Here is a 14,688-nt window from a genome sequence, read left to right on the forward strand (position 1 = left end):
TCATCCTGGTTGTTCTATAACCCTCCATCATGGTTCTAACTCTTACATTTGAAGGCTGCATCCTACTCCATCACCATCATTGCTCTCCTCTCCTCTCCTCCTCCCCCTCCTCCCCCTCCTCCTCCCCCTCCTCCTCCTCCACCCCTCCCCCTCCCCTCCTCTCCCTCCTCCCCTCCTCTTCTTCCTCCTCCCCCTCCTCCTCCCTCTACTCTCCTCCCCCTCCTCTTCCTTCCTGTTCTCCTCCTCCCCCTCCCCCTCCCCTCCCCCTCCCCTCTTCCCCCTCCTCTTCTTCCTCCCCTTCTCCCCCTCCTCCTCCTCCTTCTCCTTCTTCTTCCTTTCATTATCTCTCTCTCTCTCCCACCCACCCCCCTCTCCTGGAGCAACATATTTTGCCTCCTTCCTCTAGCACAAGCCTCCCTGAAGGGAGAAAATGGAAAAATAAAACAGAAAAGCAAACCTGAACTATAACAAACTAACTGATGAATAGTCAGCAGGGGTCTTGTGAGAAGCAGGTATGACCCACAAGACTACTGCCCTTGCCACTTTAAAACAGAAGCCCCCGTCATACGGAGGATCAATAAAGGTTTGGTCTTTCCCACGGCTAGAAACTCTGGGATGCTCCACAAATATTTAAAACAAGTTTCATCACAGACACCATCACCTTGGAGCCTGGAGGAGGAACTCTCAGCCCTCTGCAACGATCCTGCCAGCAGACAGTAGGAAATAGAGACCCACTAAACAACACCCTTGGGCCCATGTTCTGGCTTCCCTGTGACCATCTGCCACCTTCAACTTGCCCAGGACTATCTTCAGCGACTTTCCCCAGGTCACGGCAACCTGTTTACAGACATCTAGAATTCCCAGGCACTTTTAGGACAAGGGACTCGGGATGTGTCCAAGTGGGCAGCAAAGTCTTCTCTAAGAGAAGCCGTTCCTCCAGATCTATTTCTGCCGATGTAAACACTTGCCAAAGAAACAAGGCATGTGGGCATGCACCAGCGCTGCAGGCCCTCGGGTTGCTGCAAAAGGCAACTGGAAAGTCACATGTCATAACAGTGGAAAGTACATATGCAACTATTCTTAGCCCTGGAATGTATACACTGTCTCCCTGCCCAGCAGTTCTTTCACAAAGGTCTAGAAAACTGTGAAAGTGCCTTCGGCATAAACAAATCCAGAATTCTCCCAGGACAAATTATTTGCCAACTGAAGGAAAGGCCTGGGTTTATGGTTTCATTTGGAGCGAGAGGTGGAAACTCTCTGGAGGGACCAGCCGGACCAGGTATCGGTGGATGTCACTGCAGCAAAACAAGGTAAATAGCTCGAATGTTTAATTCTTCTGCAGGTAGATGGGCAGCCAGATGTCATCCAATAAACCCTGTCCAGGGTATTGTTCGGTCTCTGCTTTCTATTTACCTCATTTTAAAAACAAAACCCACAGGACTCTGTGAAGTCATGCTTTAAAAAAGAAAAAAAAAATCTCAAAGGTCCACTTTCATCCCTCATTTCTGTCTTGTTACAGAGGCCACACCCCCAGAATGACATCTGTGGGGAATGACTAACACCCAGAAAGATGTTTAGATGAGTTTACTAAATAACGGACATGCTGAGAAGCTGGAGAAAGGTTCACAGACTTCTGCTGGTCAAATGCACAGACTGTCATCTTGCTTCAGGTTAACATTTCAGACCACGTGACCATTTGCCACCTTCAACTTGCCCAACTTATCCAACCACGTTTTCTTTTTTTTTTGGTTTTTCTTGTTTTGTTTTGTTTTGTTTTTCTCAGACTGTCTGCAGATGCTATTTGCCTGTTACCTTTGAGAGTAATCGTAACCTAAAAGAGAGGTGTCAGCTGTGAGGCCCACGCCACAGGTGGTCTCCCTTTCTGGTCTTCACTGAGCCATATTCTTGGCAATACCCACAGGCGTCTTGGTGAACGGACATAGGTGCTCTAAGTCTTGGAGCCGCTGCAGCTAAACCCTCCAGCACGTGCTCCCTCTCGGGACTTCTCCCCATCTCTGTAGGATGGACGAGGAATCGCCAGATGGGCTGCTCTTCAAAGACCATGACTTCTCCTCTGACTTGTTGAGGCAGCTCAATGGCTTGAGGCAAAGCAGGATCCTGACTGACGTGAGCATCTGCACGGGGGCCTGGGAGATCCCCTGCCACCGCAGCGTGCTGGCCTCCAGCAGCCCCTACTTCCGGGCCATGTTCTGCAGCAACTTCCGGGAGAGCAGCGAGCCCAAAGTCCAGCTGAAAGGCCTCGACTCCGCAACTCTGGAGCGGATCATCCTGTATGTGTACACGGGCGAGGCACACATCACAGTGGAAGGCGTCCTGCCCCTGATGGAGGCCGCCTCCATGCTGCAGTACCCCAGGCTGCTTGAGGCCTGCTCCTCCTTCCTCCAGAGCCAGCTGGCCCCCAGCAACTGCCTGGGCATGATCAGACTCTCTGAAATCTTCAGCTGTGAGACCCTCAGGAAGAAAGCCAGGGAGGTGGCCCTGACGTACTTCCCAGAGGTGGCCGCATCGGCTGATTTGAAGGAGCTCTGGGCCTTGGAACTGATAGACTACCTGGGAGATGACGGGCTCTGTGCGGAGGAGGAGAAGGTGTTCGAGGCCCTCATGGTTTGGATCAAGCATGACCTCCAGACCCGGAAGCAATACATGCAGGAACTGTTCAAGCTGGTCAGGCTGCAGTACGTCCACCCAGCCTTCTTCTACCACTTCATCGCCAACGACGCCCTCCTGCAGTCCTCGCCCCCCTGCCAGACCATCTTGGAGACAGCCAAGAGGCAGATATTTTCTCCGTACAGCACCACCAGTGCCCCGGGCCTCCAACCTCTGTGGCATGTCCCCCCAAGAAACTCTTACCAAGACTTCCTCATCCTCTTGGGTGGAAGGAAGGACAACCAGCAGACCACCAGGGACGTCCTGCTGTACGACGGACAGACCGGCCAATGGCAGAGCCTTGCCAAACTCCCGGCCCGGCTGTATAAGGCCTCAGCCGTCACCTTGCACCACAGCATCTACCTGCTGGGAGGCATGGCGGTGGACGCGGGGAACAGTGTGCCCAGTCCCAAGGTCTACATCTTCTCCCTGAAATTCAATCAGTGGAGGTTGGGGCAGCCCATGCTGGCAGCCCGCTACTCCCACAGAAGCACTGCCCACAAGAACTTCATCTTCTCCATCGGGGGGATTGGAGACGGACAGGGGGTCATGGGCTCCATGGAGAGATATGACAGCATCTGCAACGTCTGGGAGAGGATGGCCAGCATGCCACTGGGGGTCCTCCACCCTGCAGTCGCCGTGAAAGACCAAAGACTCTACCTTTTTGGGGGAGAGGACATCATGCAGAACCCTGTGCGCCTTATCCAGGTAAATGGTCCCTCCCACCATGGCTACACATACACACACGCACACACACACACATATATACACACACAAATATATGCATATACACACATATACACATATGTACATGTACACTGCATACACAAACACATACATATATACATACATACATGCTTGTCAGTTGCAGGGAAAGGAGAAAGGAGAGAGGGAGAGAAGGAAGGAAGGAAGGAAGTTAGGTTAATTTCAGCCAGATTTTATCCATTTATGAATTCGTTTTGTATAAGATTAATACATACAAAGGTACATCAGATACAGCTAAAGGTTCTACCTAGAACACATCGAATGCCAGATAGTGAAGTCCTATAGGAATATTGCAGATGCTTCTAACCAAAATCAGTAAGGCCTTAAAAGAAGACTCCCAAGCACTGGTCCATAGTCTGTTACCAAATCCCCAGGAACCTGACCTCAGATCTGCTGAATCAAAATCTCTATGTATGGGGTCTTGACATTTACTGTTTACAAACGTTTACAGGAGAGTCTAAGGCACAGCCAGGTTGGGGAACCCCTGCCTTAAATGATAGGTAGATGCTAATTTCACTAACAAGCTCTCTGAGAAGTGTGATTAATAAAGATCAAAATGTCAGAATACTGGGTGTTTTCCACCTTGACACAAGTTCTAATCACTGCAGTTCACCTAGATATGAAAAACTTCAAGCCTCTACGTGATATATAAAGATAATCAAGGAGGCCCCTGAGATCTGCTGTGTTCATTTAGAGGAGTTATATTGGGTGCCAACCACAGAGAAGGCCCTGGGGACATGGACATGAGCAGTAAATCCCACTTACCCTCCAGGAGCTTATGAGACAACTGCAATTCAGATGCTGAATAGAGGGGTGCTCTAAGAGCATAAGGGGTGCCCTAAACCAGTCTCGAGGGAATCAGGGAGGGTGTGAGGGTTCAGGGAACTTTGGAGGGAACTCTGTGAGGTTGGTTTAAGCTGACTTGAGCAGAGAGGCAGAGGAAGAGAGAAGGTAGGTGAGGATGAAGAGTAAAAGAGGAGGAGAGGGCTTCCCTGGTGGCGCAGTGGTTGAGAGTCCACCTGCCGATGCAGGGGACATGGGTTCGTGCCCTGGTCCGGGAAGATCCCACGTGCCGCGGAGCGGCTGGGCCCGTGAGCCATGGCCGCTGAGCCTGCGCGTCTGGAGCCTGTGCTCCACAGCGGGAGAGGCCACAGCAGTGAGAGGCCCACGTACCGCCAAAAAAAAAAAAAAAAAAAAAAGGAGGAGGACGCACAGGGTGGACAGAGGGCTCTGACGTGGACAGAGATGGGCGGGCAGCTTCTCTGAGCAGATGAGCCTGCGTCTGGAACAGGAGTCACACTCATCTGCTGAGGGAGGGGTGGCGTTCCCAGGTAAGGGAACAGCTGGCACGAAGGCCCTGAAGCAGAAAGGGGCACGGCCCTTCGCCTGGAGGTGCCGAAAGCATGACCAGGTGGCAGCAAGTCTGTGCACCAAGGCGGAGCTGGGGATGGTCAGTCCCCCCATAATCTCTCTCAGCCCCCTTCCCAAGCCACGCAAGCAACCCCCTCCACCAGACTGCTGCCCCTGAGACCCCCCTGCAGAAATTCCAGAACATTCCTGGGGGGATGAATGTGGAGATGAGGCTGACCTGGCAGGGCTTTCCAGGCCTTGTCAAGGAACTGGGGTTCATGCCTAAGAGCAGCAGGGTCGGCGAAGTTGTCAAATTTGCATTTTTAGAATCTCCTTCTGGACGCTTTGTGGAGAAGGCACTGCAAGAGGCCTGAGTGGACAAAGGAAGGAGAGTTGGGAGATTCTTCTAGAGGTCCAGGCAAGGGATGATGGCGGCTCAGACTAAGTTGGTGCCAGTGGAAACAGAGAAAAGTGATCATTTCAATGCAATCCTTTTCTTGTTTTTCTCTCTCCTTCACTTCTCCAGCCCATATTGTTGACTCTTCCCTGACCATCTAGGCAGATTCTAAGTCTGTTCGAAATCCCACTCATTTACTTGAGCCAAGAGAGACATGTTCTGATCCCCTCCAAGCTCTGGCCACACAACACAGGTGTAATAAAGAGCTTCTGTGTAAAGCTAGAGCCCCTCCTACATTTTTTTAAAACTATTTTTCAAAATAAAGTCAACAACTATGTTGATGATTTCACATTACAAAATTGTTACCGATTCCTAAGAATAAATACAAAGCTCAAAAAAGCTTTTAAGCTACCTCATCAAGAAATGCTTAGGACGATTAAACAAGAAGCTTAAATAGCCAAAAAGCAAAAACCAAAACACTAACAGGTGAGTGATCCTTTTACACTGCAGTCATGAGAAGGGGAAAATGGGGAAAGTATTAATTTGGAAGCTCTTATCTACTTAGCATTAGCTTTGTAATGGAAATTGTACTCATTCAGATATCGTTCAAGATGAATGCTTGGGGTTACTTGATGGGGTAGGTTAGATTTTCAAGTATAGGTTCAAAGATTTCTTCATCGGATGGTTTATCTGCACGCAAGCATTCTTTTTAAGGACGAGGCTGCCATGGCGTTACTGTGCAAATTGTGTGTGTACGCGTACCTTTCTACCCGGCCTTCTTCCTACCCCTATTGCTGGATGGCGTTAAGCAAATCCTTTACCATAACAAAGTATCACTTCCTCCATGGGTCAAAGACCATCCTTTGTTGTCCTTGCCTCATCCTCTCTGGTGGTATGGTGAGGATTGTGAACAAATGTTTAATCTATTTTTGAAACCATCCCCAAAGCTAATAGAGAACAGAAAGCCAGGAGCCATTTACTCAAGTAAAATGCAAGCAGTGTTTGCTTTTCCTGCAAGGATCTCATGTTTCCAAAGAGTGTTTCCTACATATTTGCAGACGAAACCATGAGGCTTGACAGCCATTGTGGTTGCCCCTGTCTCTAGCTGTGGCCTCCTCTATGCTTCACCAACTTTAAGGACGGACAGAGACTTCAAGAGGGCTTCAGTCTTGAAAGCCTCCATCAAGAAAGCCACACCGAAGAAAAAGGAACCGTCCTACACTGTTGGTGGGAATGTAAACTGGTACAGCCGCTAGGGAGAACAGTATGGAGGTTCCTTAAAAAATTTAAAATAGAGTTACCAAATGATCCAGCAATCCCACTCCTGGGCATACATCTGGAGAAAACCATAATTCAAAAAGATACATGACCCCAGTGCTCATTGCAGCACTACTTAACACTAGCCAAGACATGGAAGCAACCTAAATGTCCATCAGTAGATGAATGAATAAAGAAGATGTGGTATATATATACAATGGAATATTATTCAGCCATAAAAAAGAATAAACTAATGTCATTCACACAACATGGATGGACATAGAGATTAGCATACTAAGTGAAGTAAGCCAGACAGAGGAAGACAAATATCATATGACATTGCTTATCTGTGGAATCTAAAAAAACAAAAAACAAAAAAAAAGATACAAATGAACTGACTTACAAAACAAAAACAGACCCACAGATATAGAAAACAAACTTATAGTTATCAAAGGGGAAAGCTGGGGTGGCAGGGGGATAAATTAGGAGATTGGGATTAACATATACACACACATATATAAAATAGGTAACCAACCAGGACCTACTGCATAACACAGGGAACTATACTCAATATTTTGTAATAATCTATAAGGGAAAAGAATCTGAATTCAGTTATATATATATATAACTGAATCACTGTGCTGTTCACCTGAAACTAACACAACATTGTAAATCAACTATACTTCAATTTAAAAAATCTATAAAAGGGACTTCCCTGGCGGTCCAGTGGTTAAGACTCTGCACTTCCACTGCAGGGGACACGGGTTTGATCCCTGGTCAGGGAATTAAGATCCCACATGCTGCGGGGCACGGCCAAAAATACAAACCATCACCAAATATCTTTAAACACTACTAATACTGAAATAAAAGCAAATTAAAATAGTAAATGCTTTTTTTAAATTTAAAAAAAAAAGAAAGAAAAGCCGCATCTCCATGGCCCCAAGCAGAGCCATAAGTGTGGTGGATAAAGGCATGGATTCTGGGTTCAATCAGATCAGCTCTTCTACTACTCTAGCTGTGTGACCTTGAGCATGTCATTTCACCTCTCTCAGCCTCAATGGTCTAATCTGGAAAATAGAGGGAAGTAATGGTATCTACATCATAGGATAGTTGTGAAGATCAAATTTGGTAAAATGATAAAGTATAAGGCCTTTAATATAGTGGCAAAAATATTTTGTACAGAAAGAATTTCCAGTCAAGAATATTGGAATATTTTGTTCCTTCGTTTCAGCCTATATCTCTTGTGCTAAATTCTGCCAGTAATGAACTAATTGGCATTTGACATTTAAACTTTAAACTGAGGGATCTAACAGGAGCACGTGTTCTGGGAATCATGATTTGCTACTCCATTTCAGACGAAGGCCAAGGACTCCTGCCTCCACCTCTTTGCTCTTTCTTCCTTTTCTCATGCTTACTTTTTTCTAGGATTCTAATGACTTTCAGGCATGACCTGTTGTTCAAAAGCCTTCCTCTTTTAGCCCTAAATTTATTCTTGGCCTTAAGAGGCTCTCGGATACGCTGGAACATTTAGAAATTTAAACATGAGCCAGAAATAAAAATGATTGAAAAATCACTGGTTTTACGCATGTCCAAGTTGCTCCATTTCTCATTGAAAGGAAAGAAATGAGCCAAGCAAGGTAAGCAAACACATACTACAAACACTTAACTCTTTCTGTTATTTAATTGTATTTTGTTTACTGATAGTAAGGTACCGCTCCTTCACCCTCTTAATTACTATTTCTATCTTTTAAAAACGTTATCACTTTAAAATGCAGTGCCGTGATTATATTTCTCTGTCAGGTTTATCACATTTCCAGAAACACGTGGTTCAAAATGGAGACGAGAATGATCAAGAATGTATGTGCCCCTGCCGTGGTACTTGGGGAGCGGATTGTCATCGTGGGAGGTGAGTTTTAACAGAAGATCGAGAGGCTGGACACGAACTTGGCATCTCCCATGGGAAAACGGTCACTGATGTTTTTCTACGAGACAGTCTTTCTTTTTCTTATAAATTTATTTATTTATTTATTTTTGGCTGCGTTGGGTCTTCGTTGCTGCGCGTGGGTTTTCTCTAGTTGTGGCGAGCGGGGGCTGCTCTTCGTTGACGTGCACGGGCTTCTCATTGCGGCGGCTTCTCTTGTTGCGGAGCATGAGCTCTAGGCACACGGGCTTCGGTAGCTGTGGCTCACGGGCTCTGGAGCGCAGGCTCAGTAGTTGTGGCGCTCGGGCTTAGTTGCTCTGTAGCATGTGAGATCTTCTTGGACCAGGGATCGAACCCATGTCCACTGCATTGGCAGGTGGATTCTTCACCACTGCGCCACCAGGGATGTCCCAAGACAGTCTTTTTTAAAGCACATAACTGAACCACTTTGCTCTACACCTGAAACTAACACAACATTGTAAATCAACAATTCCCCCATATAAAATTTAAAAAAAATAAAATAAAAGTACACCCATCCAACTAGGGGAGTGTGGATGACTTGACAAAGCTCTTTTATCTTCCAGAAGTTTCTCCCTGTCAAACAAGGAATGAAATAATGAACCTATTTCACAGAGTTGTGATCATAAAATGTGCTCATCTATCTAAACCACTTAGCACTATCCCAGACCCGGGGCAAATACTCAGAAAAACATTTGCTGTTGTAAATAAGATTAGCTGCTACGGGATAATTTCTCTGTAATTGTAGTATAATACTATGGTTAAGAGGGCTGGTTTGGGGGTCAGATAGACCTGGGTTCAAATCCTGACTCTGCCACTAACTGGCTGTACACTCTTAGGCAAGTTATTCATCTCTTTGTGCCTCTGTGTGCTGATCTGTAAAATGGGGATCAGAAGAGTACCCACCAGATAGGGCTGTCGTGGGGACCCACTTCTGAGTTCCCAAAGGCTCCGTCTTGGGATTGTTAAAGCTCTTGGATGAGCATATGAGAAAGATGAAAAAGCTAACGAGGCTGAGAAGGCCACTGGAATCTCTGCTCTCAATCTAAGAACAAACGACGTAAGTGTTGCCCTCACTTCGAGTTAAGATGCAGAGACTGAAGTCAGACGGATCTGGGTCCAAATCCCAGCTCTGCCACACACAAGCCCTTGGGCAGGTTATGGAAACATTCCACGCTTTAGCTCAGAGTCCAGCCTCAGGGTTAGGCGATGACAGAGATCAGACAGGTCCCTGGACCGCTGACCTCCAGTCCCAAATAAGCATTGCTGACCCTGTCGATATGCCATTTGTTTTTCAGGTTACACAAGGAGGATCCTTGCTTATGACCCTCAGTCCAACAAATTTGTCAAATGCGCAGACATGAAAGACCGGAGGATGCACCACGGGGCCACGGTGATGGGGAACAAGCTCTACGTGACGGGTGGGCGGCATCTGACCACGGACTGTAGCATCGAGGACTCGGCCTCCTTCGACTGCTACGACCCTGAGACTGACACCTGGACGTCCCAGGGGCAGCTGCCTCATAAGCTCTTTGACCATGGCTGCCTCACTCTCCGGTGCATCCCTCACCCCTCCACCACCCCCTGAGGCCCACGAGAAACTGAGAAGTCATCTGTCCTAGTCAAGATGCTCTTGTTGCAAGAGATAGAACACAGCTCCAAAAAGCTTAACCCTGGAAGGGTGTAGGGAGAGCTCACAGAACTGAAAGTTCCAGAGCCTGGAGGCCTGGGACCAAGCATACTGTTGACAGAACACTGTCTCTCTGTCTCCGTCTCTATCTCTGTCTCTGCCCCTCTATCTTTCCTCTCTCCCTTTCCCTCTCTCCCTCCCTCCTTCTCTACCTCATCTCTGTTAGGCTCTACTCTACAAATAAGCTTCTTCATCCACACAGTGTGAGAACAATGGCAACTGATAAATCCAGACCCACACTCTCTAGCTTGGCATCTTCGGGAAGAACTTCACCATTATCCATATAGTAACTGCCTCCCAAAACGATGCTGATTGGCCCTTTTTGAACTCCATGCCTCCCTCTTGAGCCAATCACTGCTTCCAGGTTGTGCTACTAGAGTTGCCTTGTCCTGGATCATGTCTCTACGGGCAGAGGTGGGGTTAACGGTTGTCATTGACAACCTATTTGAACTGCACATAATGGGATAGAAATGGTTCCCCAAAGCAAGAAATAAATGCTGAGCTGATTAAAAAACACATCTTCCCAGAACATCACAGCAGTTCACAATGAGAGGGCAAAGACACCCAAGAGGGTCTCTGGAAGCACCTGGTCCAGGTGGCAGCAAGAGCAATTGCCGTGACTGTGTTTCTCTGCATTCTAGGACGTAGTGCATTGGAATTCCAGGAGAGTATGTGAAACTCGGTATCCAGCGTTTGCAAAATTATCTGCACCAGCAGAATAAAGTGTGTTTCTGGTGCCAAATGATGTTTTTCTTCGAGCCTCTGTGGAGCTGTAAACCTACAGAATTAAGCAGGATTTTCAATTTGGTAAATGTTATGAGAATTGCTGTTCTGAGGAAAGCCAACAAATTCCTTGAGAGATTACCGCAATTACGGCCCTTCCAATGCCAGGGCTGACTTTCCCTATGGCCCTCTTTGTCTCAAAGAGCCTCCCACACTGACTCAGTCCCAAACTCAGGAATTAGCTGAAGCTGCTAGCACATTACAATCACCTGGGAAGATGTTTGAAAATGGGGCCACATCCCATTCGGGATGGACAGACAGGGATTCTCACAGGTGGAACCAGAGCTCTGTATTTTTGAAAAGCAGCCCAGATCATTGTAATGTACGTGCAGTGAGGTCGAGAACCACCGCCCGCTTAGCTGCAGGCACAGAAGACCTTCACCTGCTGGTCCCATCCCCATCCTGGCCTGCCCCCCCCACCAGCCCAGCAAGGGAAGCGAAGTCCTCTCCCCACCCGGGATGAGTCTTGCCGCCCTGAGCCTGGCACCACGGTGCCCCCGAGCTGACACCTTCCTCCCCGTCCAGCTCTCCACGTCCATGTTCTGGACTTTTCCTTTCTTCCTAGTCTGTATTTCTTGTGCTCTTTCTCCTGCTGGGGTCTGAAGCTCTGCCCTGCTCCCCAGACCACTTGGTTGTGGTTCAGACACCCTCCCCAGATGGTCATCCTGGACGCTGTCACCTGAGCTGTTGGCTGGCCTTATTTCAGCCTCTTCTCTTTTTTTTTTTCTTTTCTTTTTTTTTTTTTTTTTTTTGCGGTACGCGGGCCTCTCACTGTTGTGGCCCCTCCCGTTGCGGAGCACAGGCTCCGGATGCGTAGGCTCAGCGGCCATGGCTCACGGGCCCAGCCGCTCCGCGGCATGTGGGATCTTCCTGGACTGGGGCACGAACCCGTGTCCCCTGCATCTGCAGGCGGACTCCCAACCACTGCGCCACCAGGGAAGCCCAGCCTCTTCTCTTTGAACCTGTTTGTTCAGGCTCTCGATCCCACCTCTCCCTCAAACTGTACTTGTGAAAGTGACCAGTGACTCCGACAGTGCCTACACGGCAGCCCATTTTCACTTCTTGGCGGACTTGACCAGTCAGCAGCATACGACCCACGGACGCTCCCTCCAACTTGAAATACCCTCCTCTCGGCCTCTGGGACACCCACTTGCTCTTGCTTCTCTTCCTCCTCCCTGCAGTTCATTCTCTCTCCTTGTTTCCTTGGCAAATACGTGGTGGCTGACTCACCCCAGTGCTCAGCCCTGAGACCGTTTTCGTACCTACTCTCATTCCCGGGGCGCGTGAGCTCTCCCAGTGCGCGGCTCTCCACACTGTCCCAACGCTGCTGACCTTCCAGCTTTCTCTAAGCCTGGACTCCACTGCTCGCCCTACGTCTCCACGTCAGTGTTAAGCAGACACCTCGAACTGAACATGTTCAAGTTCACTCTTTCCTCTCCAAGACAACTCCTCCCACAGGCTTCTCCACTCTGGGACAGAACAAGACCTTCTCCCAGCTTCTCAGGCCCAAAGCCTCGGACACTACTCTTGCCTCTTTCTCTCACACTTCAGTCCATTTGTTCCAAGAACATGCAGAGGCCGACCGCGTCTCACCACCCGTAGCTCTGTCTCTGGTCCCAGCTGCCATCTTGACTCAGCTGGACTTATCACCATCATTTCTTCACTGGTCTATCCGCTTCCACCTTTGCCCCTGAACCTCTTCTCAACGTGGCAGCCTGTGTGATCTTTCACACATATAAAAAGTAAGTCAGCATAGGTCATTCCCCTGTTCCCTCCAAAGGCTTCCCAGCTGTCTCAGACCACCTGCAGGGAACTCGCTCACCCACCAGCCCTGCCACCTCTCCGCTCTCGGCTGCTGGCCTCATCTCCCACCGTGTACCCGCCTCCCTCAGCACTAGCCTGCAGCTCACAATTCCCAGCAAGTCTCCACTTTCTGTTTCCACCCTTGCTGTGCCCTCCACCTGAAAACGCTGGCCCCAGTTCACAACCACGTGGCTCACTCCCTCAAGTCCTGCTGATGGCCCTCATCTGATCCATCAACAGGTCCTGTCCGCGACACCCCTAAAATAGACCACGAACACCTCCAGTGCCTCTGTCTTCATTGCTGCTTCTCTGAGTGCAGCCATCCTCGCCTCCTACCAGCCTCCTAATAGACTCGCCGCTTCCACTCCTGTCCCTCTGATCCTTCCTTAAATAACAGGTATTCTTTTTAAAACACGGACCTGATCGTGTTACTTTCCTGCTTAAGATAATGTTGAGTCTTCCAGAGACTTTTGCCCGAAGCCCCCAATCCTCTGTCTAGCCTCTAGGGCCTTCCATGACCCAGCACCTGCCTATCTCTCTGCCCTTACCTGTTGCTACTCCTCTTCCCCACTCTCCCACACCCGCAGTCATCTCTGCTTCAGTCATCCTTTATTAGTTCCCCTCCTCTCTCTTGCCACAGGGCCTTTGCACTTGCTCTTGCCCCTGCCTGATACACACCTCTCTCACCTCTTCGCCTAACGTAATTTCAATTTATACCTGACACTCCAGATTTTAAAAGTCACTGCATCGAGGAGGCCCTCCATGCCCCCTGCCACCCCAGCCTGGGTCAGCTCTCCTATATGTCCCCTTTGAGACCCTCACCCTATTTGTGATGACTTGATCATCGTTTTCCCCTCTAGAGTCTTACATCTGTCCTGTTTTCCTCTGCATTCCCAGAGTCGGAGCTGGGCTCAGCGTCAGACACATGGATCGCAGATCCTCAATAAACATATGATGAGTGGATGAAAGAATTAGTAAATGAACGTGGAAGCTGAATCAACGCTGTCTCTGGGACCTCCATCTCAAACTCAGGGGTAGGTCTGTGTAGGCACTAGTTTACGCCCCCTCAGGCCCTCTGCTAAGGAGGGCAGTCCGTCCTTCCCTCTTTCCCTCCCTTTTCCCCTCTTGAACTGAGTCTGGCGAGTCTGGTTGGCACGGCCTACCTCGGTCAAGCCTGCAGGGTAAAGGGCTTTGTCCAGAGGGCACTATTTGCTTGGGAGCCTTGCCATCTATAAACCCCTCCTGTGGCCTCCAACAGTCCTTCTGTCACAGAGACTTGCTAATGCCTTGACTTTCTTTTCCCTTCGTCTCAGTAAGCTGCCAGAGTTTGTGGCTACTCAGAACCTGTCCAAGTCTCCCTGGGGCGCAGAAGAACTATGTAAATTGTCTGCTGGGATTTAGAAAGAAAGATGGCACCAGAGCCAAACACGTTCGGACACACACGGCAGGCCAGCTCGTTCATCGAATCAGATGCATCTGTGACAGGTGCATTCACACACCTGGGCATCCTGAGGGCCAAAGCCCATATCTGAACTGGGCTGCACGACGACCCTCAGGACACGAGGGATACTTTCCAATCTGCTGAGGATAATCTCAGTCCAACGAAAGAGAGAGAAGCGTTTGGCACAAAGTTTCCTCGGTCTTGCTGGCTGAGGGGAGAGTCACAGTCCAGAGCTGAGGCCAAAATATATTTAGCCAGCAGCAGTTAAATTGAAACATTTTAAGTAGAAAAATGTCAACTAGCCTGACTGATCATCTCAACAGGCAACAAGGGAAGGGGGGAAAATGAAGCAGAGCTGAGCGCTAAGCAAGAAAACATTAACAAAAATATCAAACACCCTGTCCCAACACAACCCAGTGAGCAGGAGGGGGGCCAGCAGAGAAAACAGCATCAGAGGAAAGCAACTGCAGCAGGGGAGTGGTAAGTGGAGCGCTGGAGGGGCTGCTAGCTTCAGCACTGAAACATGCCCCTCCCAGCCCCAACTCCCAGCAGGTATCTTGGAAGAAGGTCTGCTGTGCTGAGGCCACAGTGCACCC

At 48.9% G+C, this 14,688-nt stretch overlaps 1 protein-coding gene across 3 annotated transcripts; it reads left to right on the top strand.

Moving 5' to 3' along the window:
- The first annotated feature begins 1,113 nt into the window (after nucleotides 1-1,113).
- Nucleotides 1,114-9,976, top strand: KLHL38 (kelch like family member 38). 3 transcript variants are annotated; one of them, XM_082674420.1, is made up of 4 exons: nucleotides 1,114-1,310; nucleotides 1,520-3,375; nucleotides 8,237-8,342; nucleotides 9,674-9,976. In XM_082674420.1, the coding sequence occupies exons 2-4, from the start codon at nucleotides 2,023-2,025 to the stop codon at nucleotides 9,961-9,963; spliced, it is 1,749 nt and encodes a 582-aa protein (XP_082530546.1). In that variant the 5' UTR covers nucleotides 1,114-1,310; nucleotides 1,520-2,022; the 3' UTR covers nucleotides 9,964-9,976. The 3 variants fall into 3 exon arrangements, with proteins under 3 accessions (XP_082530546.1, XP_082530547.1, XP_082530548.1); XM_082674421.1 differs by having other exon boundaries at nucleotides 1,784-3,375; XM_082674422.1 differs by having other exon boundaries at nucleotides 1,922-3,375.
- The last annotated feature ends 4,712 nt before the right edge of the window (nucleotides 9,977-14,688 follow it).

This window comes from Grampus griseus (genome assembly GCF_964374135.1).
Source record: "Grampus griseus genome assembly, chromosome: 17".
Lineage (NCBI taxonomy): Eukaryota > Metazoa > Chordata > Mammalia > Artiodactyla > Delphinidae > Grampus > Grampus griseus.

Excerpts from the sequence above, each read along its gene's own strand:
- KLHL38 (XM_082674420.1), top strand. The coding sequence starts at position 2,023 with ATGGACGAGGAATCGCCAGATGGGCTGCTCTTCAAAGACCATGACTTC. Across the intron at positions 3,376-8,236 it reads ACCCTGTGCGCCTTATCCAG|GTTTATCACATTTCCAGAAA; the intron begins GTAAATGGTCCC and ends TTTCTCTGTCAG. Across the intron at positions 8,343-9,673 it reads GCGGATTGTCATCGTGGGAG|GTTACACAAGGAGGATCCTT; the intron begins GTGAGTTTTAAC and ends TTTGTTTTTCAG.